General features: G+C 35.6%; 1 protein-coding gene across 2 annotated transcripts in view; it reads right to left on the reverse strand.

Moving 5' to 3' along the window:
* Positions 1-15799, reverse strand: part of GLCCI1 (glucocorticoid induced 1) — a 120140-nt gene that overhangs the window by 12593 nt on the left and 91748 nt on the right. For both annotated transcript variants that reach the window (XM_033863047.2, XM_033863046.2), the window contains exons 5-6: positions 12153-12305; positions 4487-4697 (exon numbers count right to left, since the gene is read on the reverse strand). In XM_033863047.2, coding sequence (XP_033718938.1) covers positions 4487-4697; positions 12153-12305 — 364 coding nt within the window. The remainder of the gene's footprint in view (positions 1-4486; positions 4698-12152; positions 12306-15799) is intronic.

The following is a 15799-nucleotide window of genomic DNA, read 5'->3' on the forward strand; positions in this document are numbered from 1 at the left end:
AACTGCTATTAGTAAAATTGTAGACATTTTCCAAAAGAGGGGGAAAAGGCATTTACGGGATGCTTCTTATACGCATCAGATAAGGGGAGTATATGTAATTTTAGATGTACTCTTGAAAAAGCAAAACAGGGAAGATGACCTTAGGGATGTAATTCTAGAAAAGTTCAGTTTTTAACCTATGGAATAACTCCTTTGTTGGAATAAGATTTCTACACTCTTTGTAGTTTTACCAGCAAGAGGTTCTTCTAGGATAATAAGCATCCTAGAATTATGTGGGGAGAATCTTTTGATTGAGAAACAGATTCAGGCTCAAAAGCAGCAATTTGCAAGGTGTGGTAGCTGAAAGAAGTATATCCAACGTATCTATTTTCACAATATAAACCACAAAAAGAAAAGTACCACACAATCTTGGCTGATTAGGATATCTAGAAGGTGGAGAGTTAAAGTATGGTAAGGGCAAAGGTCAAACAATGTTAAGAAATAGAGCCCTAAAGATGAACACAAATCGGGTTTAAAATGTATACAGAAAGGAATAAGATATCAAAAAGAGTCTCTTTTAAAAGTCTGCCTGGGGTCAGCCCTAGACCCTGAAAAGATAATACTTTTTTTTCTTTTCTGCAACTATGGGCTGCTCAGTCCTAATACCCAAAGTTTAGAAATATTAATATTTATAAGTTAAATCATAGTATGAGTTAAATAGGCTTATATGCATTCTGCCCTGGAAACTCCATCTACATGATATACATTTTTCCTGTGGGAACACATAGTTTAAGTTCCAAGTAATCAATTTATGGACTCTTGGAATACAACTCTTGGTAGTTGACCTGACTAGAATGGTTCAGTTGACGTCATGATTAGAATAATCAACGTTTCCACAATATCTTGCAAAACTGCAGAATTTTATAACAACCTGCCTAAGTGAATTGTGCCAAAGATCAACTACAAGTGGCAGACTGAAGTCAAGATTTTGTGGCTTGCTACCTTATGAAGGAAAGCTGGCAGAGCTGCTAAAACAACTAATATTTGACACTGCCATTTACATTATATAAATGACTGTTTTTCTCCCTTGCATTTTGGGCATGATAATGTAGAAGAATTTAGGCTAACTCTTAGGATATATTCTGAAGATGTCAAGATAATAAGAGCTCTTATTCTGGATCCCTGAATTCTCCACACAGATCATAATGTAGGAACTGTGGCTGTTATTAGGTTAGTAAGCCTAGCAACTTTACACGTTACCAGGCTGCCTTCAGTCTTTAGGTCACTGGAAAAATCTGTCAGAAAACCACCAAACCCAAAAAACTAAAACCTGAAGACAGTCTCTTAAAGGCTGGACTTTTCTCAATAATGAGAGTGTTTTTGTCCTGGCATTGCAACTGAAACAGCCAAAGGACCACTATGCTAATCAACTAAAATTATTTTTATAGGTCTCAAATTATATATGTGTCATGGAGAAAAACAGATGTTAGGAATAAGCAGAAATAATAAAGTCAGGAAAAGGATAGGAATAACAGATGAGTACTAGAAAAATAATCAGCTAACTAGCACATCTCTCATTAGAGCTATATACTCACAATGTCTTTCCCTCCCCGCACCTGTGCATGCCAATCCAGGCACCTAAAGATGTCTAAACTAGCTAGTCTACAACAGCAACTACAGAATAGGTAGGTACTCCAAATCAATTCTAGTTGACTACAAAATTACAGTATCAATTCTGTTTTCAGAGTTAATGATGCACACCTATTAGAAATCTATAGCTTGCTTTTTTTTTCTCTTTACTGGAAATAAATGTAAAGAAACAAAAGACCAATTTAAGCTTCACTGTGGAAAAATGCAAATTGTAAGCTAGAATTAGTATCTTAAAAAAATTTGGACTGTCCATTCTGAAGTAATGAGTCAGAGATTATTCTATAGTTTGAATGATTTAAATATGTAAGTTTCAGAAATTGCAAAACTGACAACTCCCTCTCCTTTGTACCTTTAGTTTTCTGAACATACTTGTATAATAGTGTAGATATATTAAGAAACTTATGTCATGAGGTCTTAATTCCCAAACTGAGGTAGTTTTGTAGAAAACAGTCTTAAATGATTCTGTAGTCTTCTTAGTTTCTAAGGAAATTTTTTAAAAATCACTATTAGTCACACCCAACACCATTTATTGAGTGTTTACTACATACCAAGAGTTGTGCTAAGCACTCTGTTCCAATATCTCATTTAACTTCAATAATGGTATGAGGTGTGAAAACAAGTATTATCACCTTGTTTTACTAAGAACAAAATTTGTTTTAACTATTAGGGGAAAAGCTGTTGGCCTTAGAGATGATGTGGACCAACGTTCTCATTTTACATTAAACAAACAAGAGGAACAGAAGAAAGATAAGACACTTGTGTCATGCAGGCAGATATCTGGTATAAAAGAATAGAAGGGCATAGAGAAAAATATACAACCAAAAGCAGTCTTAGAAAAAGTCTAACTTCTCTCTAAGTAACAGCCAGAATTCAGAATATTGTACTATCTCGAAGAGATACCTGCACTCCCATGTTCATTGCAGTATTATTCACAATAGCCAAAACATGGGAACAACCTAAGTATCCATGGACAGATGAATGGATAATGTGGTTCTAACTGGTTTTGAGATTGCCTCAAAGAATATAGTCCCGCAGAGGCCAAGAAGACAATCTCACAACCAGCTAACCAAAATGGAATTCATCTATCAACTTCCTAATACATCTCCCTTTTGGTTCAGCATCTCTCAACTATCCACAGTGTTAAACTTAGAAGAAAACAAAACTTCTGAATTAACTGCCTAGCCTTATTATCACTGTTATTTTTAATTTTAACCCAACTGTAAGTGCTAATAAGTAGCAAAAGTGGTCTGCACTTATCTTTTCTAGTGGTATAATAAAAAAATACGGGTTTTACAAGATCTGTTTCACCATATACCACCTCTGCAGCCTACAATAACTTATGATTATTGATGATTATTTAACATTTCCATTTACCTTCAAAACAAATACTCCTACTAGAAGCAAGGTGTTTTCTTGTTTGTTTTACTATGAAACATCCATACTAAAAATGCGAGGAAGTGACTGCTGTAGGATGCCTCAGTAAAATGAAAGTTTCCTAGTCTGCATTCTACAATAGTGACATTCCACTTGAAGCAGAGAGATATGCCTAACTAAGGTACTGCTTTCAGTACATCCTTAATGGAGGAAGAGAGTTCACAAGGCTTCCAATAAGGAAAAGGTGAAAAGGGGAGAACTGTTGAGATCCACCCACAAAGAGGACAAAGTCCAAAGTAGCTTCCATCTAACATCTCAGCAGAGAGTCAGGCGTAATGATGACTGAAAGAAGCCAGACCAAAAGCATACACACTGCATCAATCCATTTCTATGAAATCCAGTAACAGGAAAAATTAGACTATGATGATGGAAGTCAACAGTGGTTACTTCTAAGTGGAGAGGAGAAGGATACTGTCTGTGAAGGGGGCTAGGGATCCTTCTGGGAGGCGAAAATGTTCTGTATCTTGATCCAGGTAGTGGTTTCATGAGTGCATACGTGTGTAAAAATTCAGGGGGCTTAGCACTTAATATTTGGGCACTTTAAATGTATTAATACCTCAAAATAAAACAAATTGAGGGGGTTGGGGGTCAAGTCAGGACAAGGCCCATAAAAAAATCCTGTAAGATTCTATAAACTTTAATTTTTTCATGTTTTAAAATTTGTGTTGCCTATGATCTTCTTGTGGTGAAAAGCAATAAATGTGTTACAAGGGAAGTTCAGTGTTTCTTTGTAAGTAGATAGGAAGGTGGAAGCTGGGCAGTCTTCAGTACCTTCGATGTCTGAGTCTGAGGGGGCTAGAAACTGAAAGAAGAGAGTGAACAGTGGTAGCCAAGTGCCTGACACGAAGACAGGAGGACATGGGCAGACAGGGCTTGACAGGCAATAAGAAACCCCACGGGTTTTGCACTCTTATTGGTGTTAGTTAATAACTCATCTACATACCATAATATATTCCCTGATGTGCTACAGGTACTTTTTAAACTTTATCCCACTTGGTTAAAAATACACTCATTCTTCCAACAGATTTTTTTAGAAATTATTTCCTCCCAAATTAATCTGAATATGAAATCTAACCTCAGGCACGAGGAACATAAACTTTACCATAACCATCCTTAACTCTGGACAATACCAAGGAAAAAACTGTGTGTTATATGATGTGAAGCTGTACACATTCATTTTATAGCTTTCATTAGCTGTTATAACCATGCGCTGTGCTCCTCTGACACATTTATGGAAGATGTTTGCGAAAGTCACAAAGAAGGGGGTACATGAAACCAATGAACAAACCAACCTAGATCAACCAATCCTTTACAATCCCACCATTCAATGACACAAAAAAGGTGATGTAATGGTCTAAGACAAAGAAAGTAGAATGACCAAGGCCTTATAACAAACCCTCTAAATGGATGATTTCATTCTCACCTTTATCACGATCATAGAGTAAATCTTCTGTTGAGCAAGGGCTACCGTCCTGGGATTCCGGGGGACAGAAGGGGGAAACACAGGGGGAGTGACTGCTGCAACTACTGCTGCGCTCCTGCACAGAGGGGGTCTGCGTGTCGATGCTGCGAGTGCTGCTGCTCCGGTAGTGAGCAGGGAGGGGGGCTCTCCGACCATCCGGGATATCCAAAGGCTGGAAGAGCAACAACCATCACACCGTCAGTGACAGTTCATATACTCCATCCATATAGAAAGCACTGGTGTTTCTTTTGATTTCATTTTGCAGTATTATCGCCACCACAGTTGATTCTTCAGAGAATAAAGATACCAATCTTGTGTCTTAATTTCTGCCAGTCACTTTAGGTCAGCACTCCCAGTAATACTCTTCAAGGACAGGGGCTTCTTTTAACACTGTATCCCTAGCACTGTGTCTGGCACACAGCAGACATTCAATAAACATTTGCTTTAAGAATTAGTCAAACCGCTCAAGAAGTCACTTTGACTTGATAATAAAAAAAGAGAAATCTCATATTCACAGGTATGGATTTCCATTTGTTCATTCTTCTTCTTATTATTTTTTTACAAGCCAGGAACAGATTTTGCAGTTTACCCCAAATTTATAATAAAAGGTTTATTCTATTAGTACTCAAGGGAGGATATTAAGATAACTCAGAACATTTCTTCTAATTTGGTATCCAACTGAGTAGGACTACTAATGAATTTTGCTTAGTTCTAATGCATTGTTCTGAGTGGCAAAAATAAAAAATAGAAATGAAATTATAATTATAGAATCATATATGAATCATATATTTTTGACCCGAGAAGACCCTAGACCTCATTAGCACAATGTTTTTACCAATAAAGAACCTATAGTTTATTTTATTTTTTAAATAAATTTATTTATTTTGGGCAGCGTTGGGTCGTCTTTGCTGAGCGCGGGCTTTCTCTAGTTGCGGCGAGCGAGGGCTACTCTGGGTTGCAGTGGCTTCTCTTGTTGCGGAGCACAGGCTCTAGAGCGCAGACTAAGTAGTTGTGGCGCACGGGCTTAGTTGATCCGCAGCATGTGGGATCTTCCCAGACCAGGGCTCGAACCTGTGTCCCCTGCATTGGCAGGCGGATTCTTAACCACTGCACCACCAGGGAAACCCCCAGAACTTAAAAGTTTAGAGCTCCTGGTGACATGGTCAATTAAATGGCATCAGAGCTTCAGCTGCAGTGGACTCTTTCTACTCTGCTTCTGCTGTAAAGATATATCTTGCTAACTAAGTGAGGTCAACAAATATAATTCTGTATATTTACAGTATTTTTGTCATTACATAGACAAGATTGAAATGCTAGGAAAAAAGAACCAATATATTCTTAGTATATTTACAACTTATTTTCACTGTTTACTGCTATTACTCTGAGCTTTGTCATTTCAGAGATTTTAGAAACACTGTTAGAGGGAAAATGAAGTAAGATAAAATTAGGCAAGACTCAAAATATATCAATGTTTTTCTACAACTAATTAAGTGAAGGTCAAAACCTAAAATAAAAACTTCATCTGTCTATGCAGGGTTGCTAAACCAAAACTATACCATTTTCACAACCTGACAATGACCATGCTACTGTAAAGAGAATATTCAATTATGGAATATTAGTTAATTTTGTCAACAAACAAAAAAAGTAAAATTTTCCAATTTAGGAAAGAAATATTCCCAAAGAAATATTAAGTTACTTGGTCAAACGCTAAGAAAATTATTTATTATTTAAAATTTTTCTTTTACTTAACTAAATTTAGATTTTAATTACAACACTGCACTAAATTTTAGAATGAACAATTCTAAGAATAAATCATTGGTGCAGGTTTTTGGGGGTGTTTTTGGACAAAATTATGTGATAGGTGTGTGAGGTTTTCAGAACAACCCATAAAGAAAGATCATTTTGGAATACATATGAGGGTTAAATGACAGAGGTCTTTCTTAAAACTTAGATATTTAAGTCAAGGAAAATGCTGCTTTAATAAAATATCAATATTGGTAATTAGTAAAAGAATAATGTATCAATTTGTAACTAAAAAAGTTTAAGAATTTGAGTTATCTTTTATTCATGTCCTATTTGATACAATCACTTTGTATTCCCATTTCTGAATCTTTAACTGGATAATATATATCAATTTCCTTAACCAACTTCTGTTTTCTTGGGGAGGGGGTTCAGAAGAATTAGAATAACAAAACAGATTTTAGAAGTTTATACATTTACACAAAATAATGATGGGAAATATAAAGGCTTAGAAGCTACTGACAGGTTCATTGATGGTGACATTTTGATTTATTAAAACTTTGAGGCACACTTAATCATAAATCTAAAAATTCTTAAAATTAATATTTTAGTTATAACTGTGTAGGTTACCCCAGAGTAATTCTGAAGTGGCTACTGTGAAATTAGAATATGATTTACTTAAAAGCAGAACTATGTTATTTTTTTTTAATTGGAGTAAAATTGCTTTACAGTGTTGTGTTTCTGCTCTACAATGAAGTGAATCAGCTATATGTATACCTATATCTCCTACCTCTTGGACCTCCCTCCCGCCGCCCCCCCCCCCCCCGCCCCATCCCATCCATCTAGGTCATCACAGAGCACTGAGCTGAGCTCCCTGTGCTATACAGCAGGTTCCCACTAGCTATCTATTTTACACATGGTAGTGTATTTATTGTCAAACCTAATCTCCCAATTTGTCCCACCTTCCCCTTCCCCCCGTGTTCACATGTCCATTCTCTATATCGGTGTCTCTATTCCTACCCTACAAATAGGTTCATCTGTAACATTTTTCTAGATTGCACAGATATGTCTTAAAATACCATATTTGTTTTTCTCTTTCTGGCTTACTTCACTCTGTATGACAGACTCTAGGTCCATCCACATCTCTGCAAATGACCCAATTTCATTCCTTTTTATGGCTGAGTAATATTCCATTGTATATATGTACCACATCTTTATCCATTCATCTATCATTGGACGTTTAGGTTGTTTCCATGTCCTGGCTATTGTAAATAGTGCTGCAATGAACATGGGGGTACATGTGTCCTTTTGAATTATGGTTTTCTCAGGGTATATTCCCAGTAGTGGGAGTGCTGGGTCATATGGTAGTTCTATTTTTAGTTTTTTAAGGAACCTCCATACTGTTCTCCCTATTGGCTGTATCAATATACATTCCCACCAACAGTGTAGGAGGGTTTCCTTCTCTCCACACCCTCTCCAGCATTTACTGTTCGTAGATTTTTTGATGGCCATTCTGACCGGTGTGAGATGATACCTCACTGTAGTTTTGATTTGCATTTCTCTAATAATTAGTGATGCTGAGCATCTTTTCACATGCTTCTTAGCCATCTGTATGTCTTCTTTGGTGAAATGACCATTTAGGTCTTCTGCCCATTTTTTAATTGGGTTGTTTGTTTTTTCGATATTGAGCTCCATGAGCTGTTTGTATATTTTAGAGATTAATCCTTTGACCGTTGCTTCATTCGCAAATATTTTCTCCCATTCTGAGAGCTGTTTCTTTCTCTTGTTTATGGTTTCCTTTGCTGTGCAAAAGCTTTTAAGTTTCATTAGGTCCCATTTGTTTATTTTTGGTTTTATTTTCATTACTCTAGGAGGTGGGTCAAAAAAGATGTGTTTTTCCTATGTTTTCCTCTAAGAGTTTTCTAGTGTCTGGTCCTACATTTAGGTCTTTAATCCTTTTGGAGTTTATTTTTGTGTATGGTGTTAGGGAGTGTTCTAATTTCATTCTTTTACATGTAGCTGTCCAGTTTTCTCATCACCACTTATTGAAGAGGCTGTCTTTTCTCCATTGTATGTTCTTGCCTCCTTTGTCATAAATTAGGTGACCATATGTGTGTGGGCTTATCTCTGGGCTTTCTATCCTGCACCATTGATCTACATTTCTGTTTTTGTGCCAGTACCATACTGTCTTGATTACTGTAGCTTTGTAGTAGAGTTTGAAGTCAGGGATTCCTCCAGCTCCATTTTTCTTTCTCAAGATTGCTTTGGCTATTCGGGGTCTTTTGTGTTTCCACACAAATTGTAAAATTTTTTGTTCTAATTCTGTGAAGAATGCCATTGGTAGTTTGATAGGGATTGCACTGAATCTGTAGATTGCTTTGGGTAGTATAGTCATTTCACAATATTGATTCTTCCAATCCAAGAACATGGTACATTTCTCCATCTGTTTATGTCATCTTTAATTTCTTTCATCAGTGTTTTATAGTTTTCTGAGTACAAGTTTTCTGCCTCCTTAGGTAGGTTTATTCCTAGGTATTTTGTTCTTTTTGTTGCGATGGTAAATGGGATTGTTTCCTTAATTTCTCTTTCTGATTTTTCCTTGTTAGTGTATAGGAATGCAAGAGATTTCTGTGCATTAATTTTGTATCCTGCAACTTTACCAAATTCATTGATTAGCTCTAGTAGTTTTCTGGTGGCATCTTTAGGATTTTCTATGTATAGTATCATATCATCTGCAAACAGTGACAGTTTTACTTCTTCTTTTCCAATCTGTATTCCTTTTATTTTTCTTCTCTGATTGTCGTGGCTAGGACTTCAAAACTATGTTGAATAAGAGTGGACATCCTTGTCTTGTTCCTGATCTTAGTGGAAGTGCTTTCAGTTTTTTACCATTGAGTATGATGCTTGCTGTGGGTTTATCATATATGGCCTTTATTATGTTGAGGTAGGTTCCCTCTATGCCCATTTTCTGGAGAGTTTTTATCGTAAATGGTGTTGACTTTTGTCAAAAGTTTTTTCTGAGTCTACTGAGATGACCATATGGTTTTTCTCCTTCGATTTGTTAATATGGTGTATCACACTGATTGATTTGCATATACTGAAGAATCCTTGCATTCCTGGGATAAATCCCACTTGATCATGGTGTATGATCCTTTTAATGTGCTCTTGGATTCTGTTTGCTAGTATGTTTTTGAGGATTTTTGCATCTATGTTCATCAGTGATATTGGCCTGCAGTTTTCTTTCTTTGTGACATCTTTCTTTCTTTGTGACATCTTTGTCTGGTTTTGGTATCAGGGTGATGGTGGTTTTGTAGAATGAATTTGGGAGTGTTCCGCCCTCTGCAATTTTTGGAAGAGTTTGAGAAGGATCAGCGTTAGCTCTTCTCTAAATGCTTTATAGAATTTGCCTAAGAAGCCATCTGGTCCTGGACTTTTGTTTGTTGGAAGATTTTTAATTACAGTTTCAATTTCATTACCTGTTTATATTTTCTAATTCTTCCTGGTTCAGTCTTGGAAAATTGTACCTTTCCAAGAATTGTCCATTTCTTCCAGCTTGTCCATTTTATTGGCATATAATTGTTTGTAGTAGTCTCTTATAATCCTTTGTATTTCTGCAGTGTCAGTTGTGATTTCTCCTTTTTCATTTCTATTTTTATTGATCTGCGTCCTCTCCCTTTTTTTCTTGATGAGTCTTGCCTAAAGGTTTATCAATTTTGGTTATCTTCTCAAAGAACCAACTTTTAGTTTCATTGATCTTTGCTATTATTTTCTTCATTTCCATTTCATTTATTTCTTCTCTGATCTTTGTGATTTCTTTCCTTCTACTGACTCTGGGTTTTCTTTGTTCTTGTTTCTCTAGTTGCTTTAGGTGTAAGGTTAGATTGTTTATTTGAGATTTTTCTTGGTTCTCGAAGTGAGATTGAATTGCTATAAACTTGCCTCTTAGAAGTGCTTTTGTTGCATCCCGTGATTTTGGATCACTGTGTTTTTGTTGTCATTTGTTTCTATGTATTTTTAAATTTCTTCTTAGATTTCTTCAGTGATCTCTTGGTTATTTAGTAGCGTACTGTTTAGCCTCCATGTATTTGTGTTTTTTACAGTTTTTTTCCTGTAACTGATTTCCAGTCTCATAGTGTTGTAGTCAGAAAAGATGCTTGATATGATTTCAATTTTCTTAAATTTTCTGAGGCTTGTGACCCAAGACGTGATCTATCCTGGAGAATGTTCTGTGTGCACGTGAGAAGAAAGTGTGTTCAAGCAGAACTATGTTACTAAGTTTCATCTTCTAGTATAGTTTTGCTTAGCAGTTCTTAAAGAATTAGCAAATATGTGTCTGATTATCTCATCCTCAAAAAATTAGACCAATTTTACTTCCTTACATTACTGTTCTTAAATGTTACTTAATGTATAAAGGAAACATTTTAATGGTATACACAGCTAAGCTAAGAGACATCACAATTTCCAAAGGGTTCCTTTTTGGCCTAATGAATATAACATAAAAATTTAACTCTAGGAAGAGTAAAATGGCACAACCTTTTGGGATGGTAATTTTAGCAATATTCATCAAAATTTAAAACGTGCAAATGCTTTGACCCAGCAGTTTCACAGCCAGGGAATTGTCTGCCAAGAGTACACTATGTTTTCTAAAGCACTGCTTATGATGACAAAAACTGAAAACAATCTAAATGCCCATCAGTAGGGGACTTTTAAATTATGGTACCTTCATATAGTGATTCAGTATATATTAGCATACATACACATATTTGGAAGCATATACAATAAACTGTGATTAATGCTTATATCTGCTAAGCAATATTCAGAGTTGGAAAAAGTTTCTTTTTCAATTTTATAAATATAAAATTGAACTGTGAATTTTGAGATGAACTCTAAATCAGTTTTAAAATCTACACATTATCTGAAGGAATTAGATACACATTTGACATAAATTAAATCATATTTTAGTTCTAAAAAACCATCAGATAGATAATTAAGCCAAATGCTACTTGATGTTTTCTTTTGTTGAGTATATCTTTAAAATGCGGTCAAATATAAGTTCATATGCAGGAGTGTCCAGATTTCTTTTCTGGGACAGAGGTAATTTATAAAGTATTTTTGATTAATTCAAATGGATCAGAGACCTAAATATAAGAGAAAGCTAAAACTATAAAACTCTTAGAAGAAACCACAAGAATAAATCACTGTGACCTTAGATTAGGCAATCTTTTAGATATGACCCAAAAGAAAATGAAAAGTGAAAAGACAACCCACAGAATGGGAGATATTTTCAAATCATATATCTAATAAGGTATTTTTATCTAGAAGGTAAGAACTTTATAAAGACCTTTACCAATCAGTAGTAAAAAGACAACCTAATTTTGAAATGGGCAAAGCATCTAAATAGACAGTTTTCCAAAGAAGACATACAAATGGTCAACACCATGATGAGATACCACTTCACATCCACTAGAATGGCTACAATAAAAAAGACACATAATTACAAGTGTTGCTGAAGATGGAGAAATTGGAAGCTTCATACACAGCCAGTGGGGAGATGTAACATGGTACAGTGCAGCCACTTTGGAAAGTAGTCCGGCAGTTTCTCAAAAGGTTAAACAGTTACCATACAAGCAGTTCCACTCATGGGTATATACTCAACAGAAATGAAAACATCATGTTCACACAAAAACTTGTATATAAACTTCACAGCAGAATTACTCATAATAGCCAAAAAGTAGAAACAATGGAAATGTTTATCAGTTAATGACTGGATAATAAAATCTGTATGATTGAATATTATTTGGCAATAAAAAGGAATGAAGTACTGATACATACATACAGTCCACAATATTAAAGAAAAAAGTGACTCAAACATCCCATGTAACCTTACCTTGGACACTTCCTCTTTCCCGTTATTTTCTTTAATGAATACCTTTTCTAATTCGGGACTTATTCCTTCTACATTGCAGGGCACACGTGAAACAGATGATTTTGGCACTGATACATTTGATAGTGGCATAGGGACTGATCTTGATCCAGTAGCCTACAAAACACAAGATAAGGTGTTATCAAATTATTTGTGGCCAAAGAAATCAAGAACTAAAGAGCATGGTAAATCTTAAAAGAGAAACTCAAGGAGCAGAGTTATTTTGAAATTTCAAATACAATATAAATTCAGATACACATACAGCAGTTTCGGTTCCAAAGTAAGGTAAAAATTACAGAGTCAAAGTAATCCTTTATGTAAGTATAAAGGTACGATTGTAAACTGTACACACTTTTCCAGTAGAATGGCAGAAATCGAGTGTCCTCTGCGCTGTTTAATTTTTTTTCTTTTTTGTTTTTACTGGAAAAGCATAGTTGAAATCATGTAAGTTAAGTGTATCACGTGACACTTCAGCTCTGCTCTGTGCCTGTGTATGTGTTCAAAAGATTTGTTCCCTGCACTGTGACGATTACCTTCTAGTATTTTTCATTTCCATTTTATCAACCATTTAAGAAAGGCTTTTGGATTACTAAGTAGTTTGGCAACAATATCATGTTAAGTTCAGTAACACTCACTTAACAACTATAAGGTTGCTTTCAAAAGTCCTTTGGAGGAGTTGTCAAAAATTAACCACCTCTCATAGCTGTCCTGCCAGAGGTACCACAAAGTGTAAGTACAAGCCTTTTGATGCTCAAGGAACTTTAAGAACAGAAAGGAAATAAGAAAAATAAAGATGAACAAGGTAAAAAAGAACAGTATATGATCTCTACCTTATTCTGAATGATTAAAGTTGATATATATGATTCATAATGAGGTAGACAGCTAGTCATTGATTAAATGAATAATATATTTCCCATACTCAGTGCGGTGCTCCTGCCATCTGTAAACTGCTGCCCACGAATGTCCTTTGTCTCATTATTAATGCATGAGCTTTTTTCATATTAAAGTTGTAACTCTTTGTCATACATTTACTGTTTACTTTAGTATGAAATATCTTTCAGTACTTTTATGGTTTTTCATATTTAAATATTTAACCTACCGTGATTTATTTTTGTGTATGTTATGAAATAGTATTTTTTCCCACATAGTAATCAAACTGCCCCAACATTTCTTTATGGATTCTGTATTTGATTTCCTTGAGTTGTTACTTGATAATCCCTATACAGAGCTCCACTTTAACTGCTATAACTTTATAGCAGTTACATTTTGCATTTTGGTATCCTATAGGGAAAGCCTTTTCAAATTTTCTTTTTAACTGGCATTACTTTTCCATATTACCTTTGAAAATAACTTTTAAAGTAATAAAACAATTCCTTTTACATTTCCATTGGAACTCAATTTGTATGTTAATTTTGGGCAAATTACTATTTGAAAAATATTGAGTCTTCCCATGCATGAATGACTTCCCATTTGTCTCTATTTTATATTTCATATCCTCAATAAAGTCTTATAGTTTGCATATTTCTTTTAAGCCTAGGCATTTTATATTTTTTATTATATATATACTAACATGTTATTGCTAGTTGTAACATAATAAGAAATATGTACTTGGTTTCTACCCCTGGTTCCTGACAGAGTTCCTAAAATCTTATAATATCCTGAGGGACAGGGGCACTAGGAGCATCTTTTGTTCCAATATTTGGTTTCTGACACCAGTCCTGACACATAGCTCCTAAATCCCTTGGAATTGCCTGGGAGATAGGACCAAGAGTTTTTTGTTCTAATGAGGTGACTCTTGGTGGGTTCCTGAATAGGTTCCAAATGGGGGGGCTGGTCACTAGAAAGAAGCCATGATTAGAACCTTGGAACTTCCAGTCCAACCCCCATCCCCCTCATCCTCTGGTGAGGAGAGGGGCTGGAGACTGAGTTAATAATTAATCATGCCTATGTGATGAAGCCTCCCAAAACATCCCTACACTACGGGTTCAGAGAGCTTCCAGGTTGGTGAACACACATCCATATACCAGAAGGGTGGCACACCCCAACTCCATGCGAGCAGAAGCTCTTGCACGTGACTTACTTACAGATGTTGCCCTGTGCACCTCTTCATCCTGCTGTTCATCTGTATGTATCCTTTATTATATCCTTTGTAATAAACAAGGAAATGTGTTTCCCTGAGTTCTTTGAGCAGTTACAACGAGTTACTGAACCTGAAGAAGGGACTGTGGGAATCCCTTCTTTATAGCCAGTAGGTCAAAAGTACAATGACAATCTGGACCTTTCAACTGGCATCTGAAGAGGGGCAGTTTTGTGGGCGGAGTCCTTCACCTGTGAGGTCTGTGCTAACTCCACGTAGTTAGTGGTATAACTGAATTGGAGGACACTTGGTTGGTGTCTGGCGAGTCGGAGAATTGGTTGGTATGGGAAAAAAATCTCACACATTTGGTGTCAGGAATGTTATAAGCAGAGGGAAACAGTAGTTTACCTTTACTAGTATAGGAGAAAACAACTGATTTTTATATGTTTACATTTTATCTGATCATTAAGTTCTCAGTTTTTCTCCTTTTTATTGTAAAAAATTATAATCATAAATATAATTAAACAGAATAGTATAATGAACACTCAGGTGCACATCATCCAGTTCCAAAACTTATCAACATTTTCTAACTTTATTTCATCTAAACATCCACTTGTTTTTGTTCTTTGAGTATATTAAAGCACATTCTAGACTTCATAGTTCATCTACAACTATTCCAGTAGGTATAGCAAAAGATAATAACAATAATAATTTTTTTTTTTTTTTGCGGTACGCGGGCCTCTCACTGTTGTGGCATCTCCCGTTGCGGAGCATAGGCTTCGGACGCGCAGGCTCAGCGGCCGTGGCTCACGGGCCCAGCCGCTCCGCAGCATGTGGGATCTTCCCGGACTGGGGCATGAACCCGTGTCCCCTGCATCGGCAGGCGGACTCTCAACCACTGCGCCACCAGGGAAGCCCAAAAGATAATTATTTTTAAACATAACTACAATGCCAAAAAATTCAATGTAAATTGGGAATAAGTGTATAAATTTTTTCTGTTAAATCAATATGTCAATAGATATACTATAAATGCATTGGGCTCTTACAGAAAAGGTGTTTGAAATAAACAAAATAAGAATAATATATTAATTCTTCCAGATTAAGAAGAAAAAGTAAGGCATATGTGAATTTTCTCTTGAAATGTCTGAGGCTTGCTTGCCAACTACATGTTTGTTTTACAGCTTTGATGAGGTATAACTGACATACAATAAAATCCTCCCATTTTAAGTATGTAGCTCATTGAGCTTTGTAAATATATAGTCATCCAGTTATCAGTATAATCACATTTTAGAAACTTCTATCATCCAAAAAATTTCTCTAGGGCTTTTCTACAGTCAATTCCCACCCCTAATACTTTGCATCATTTTGCTTTTTTGAGGATTTAATGTAATGAATCATATAGTATGTAGCCTTTTACTTCTGACTTCTTTCACTTGCCATGATGTTTTTGAGATTCAACCATGTTGTTGTAAGTACCAGTAGTTCCTTCCTTTTTACTGCTGAATAGTATTATACTATATGGATGTATGAAGGG

This window comes from Tursiops truncatus, chromosome 9 (assembly GCF_011762595.2).
Source record: "Tursiops truncatus isolate mTurTru1 chromosome 9, mTurTru1.mat.Y, whole genome shotgun sequence".
Taxonomy (NCBI): Eukaryota; Metazoa; Chordata; class Mammalia; order Artiodactyla; family Delphinidae; genus Tursiops; species Tursiops truncatus.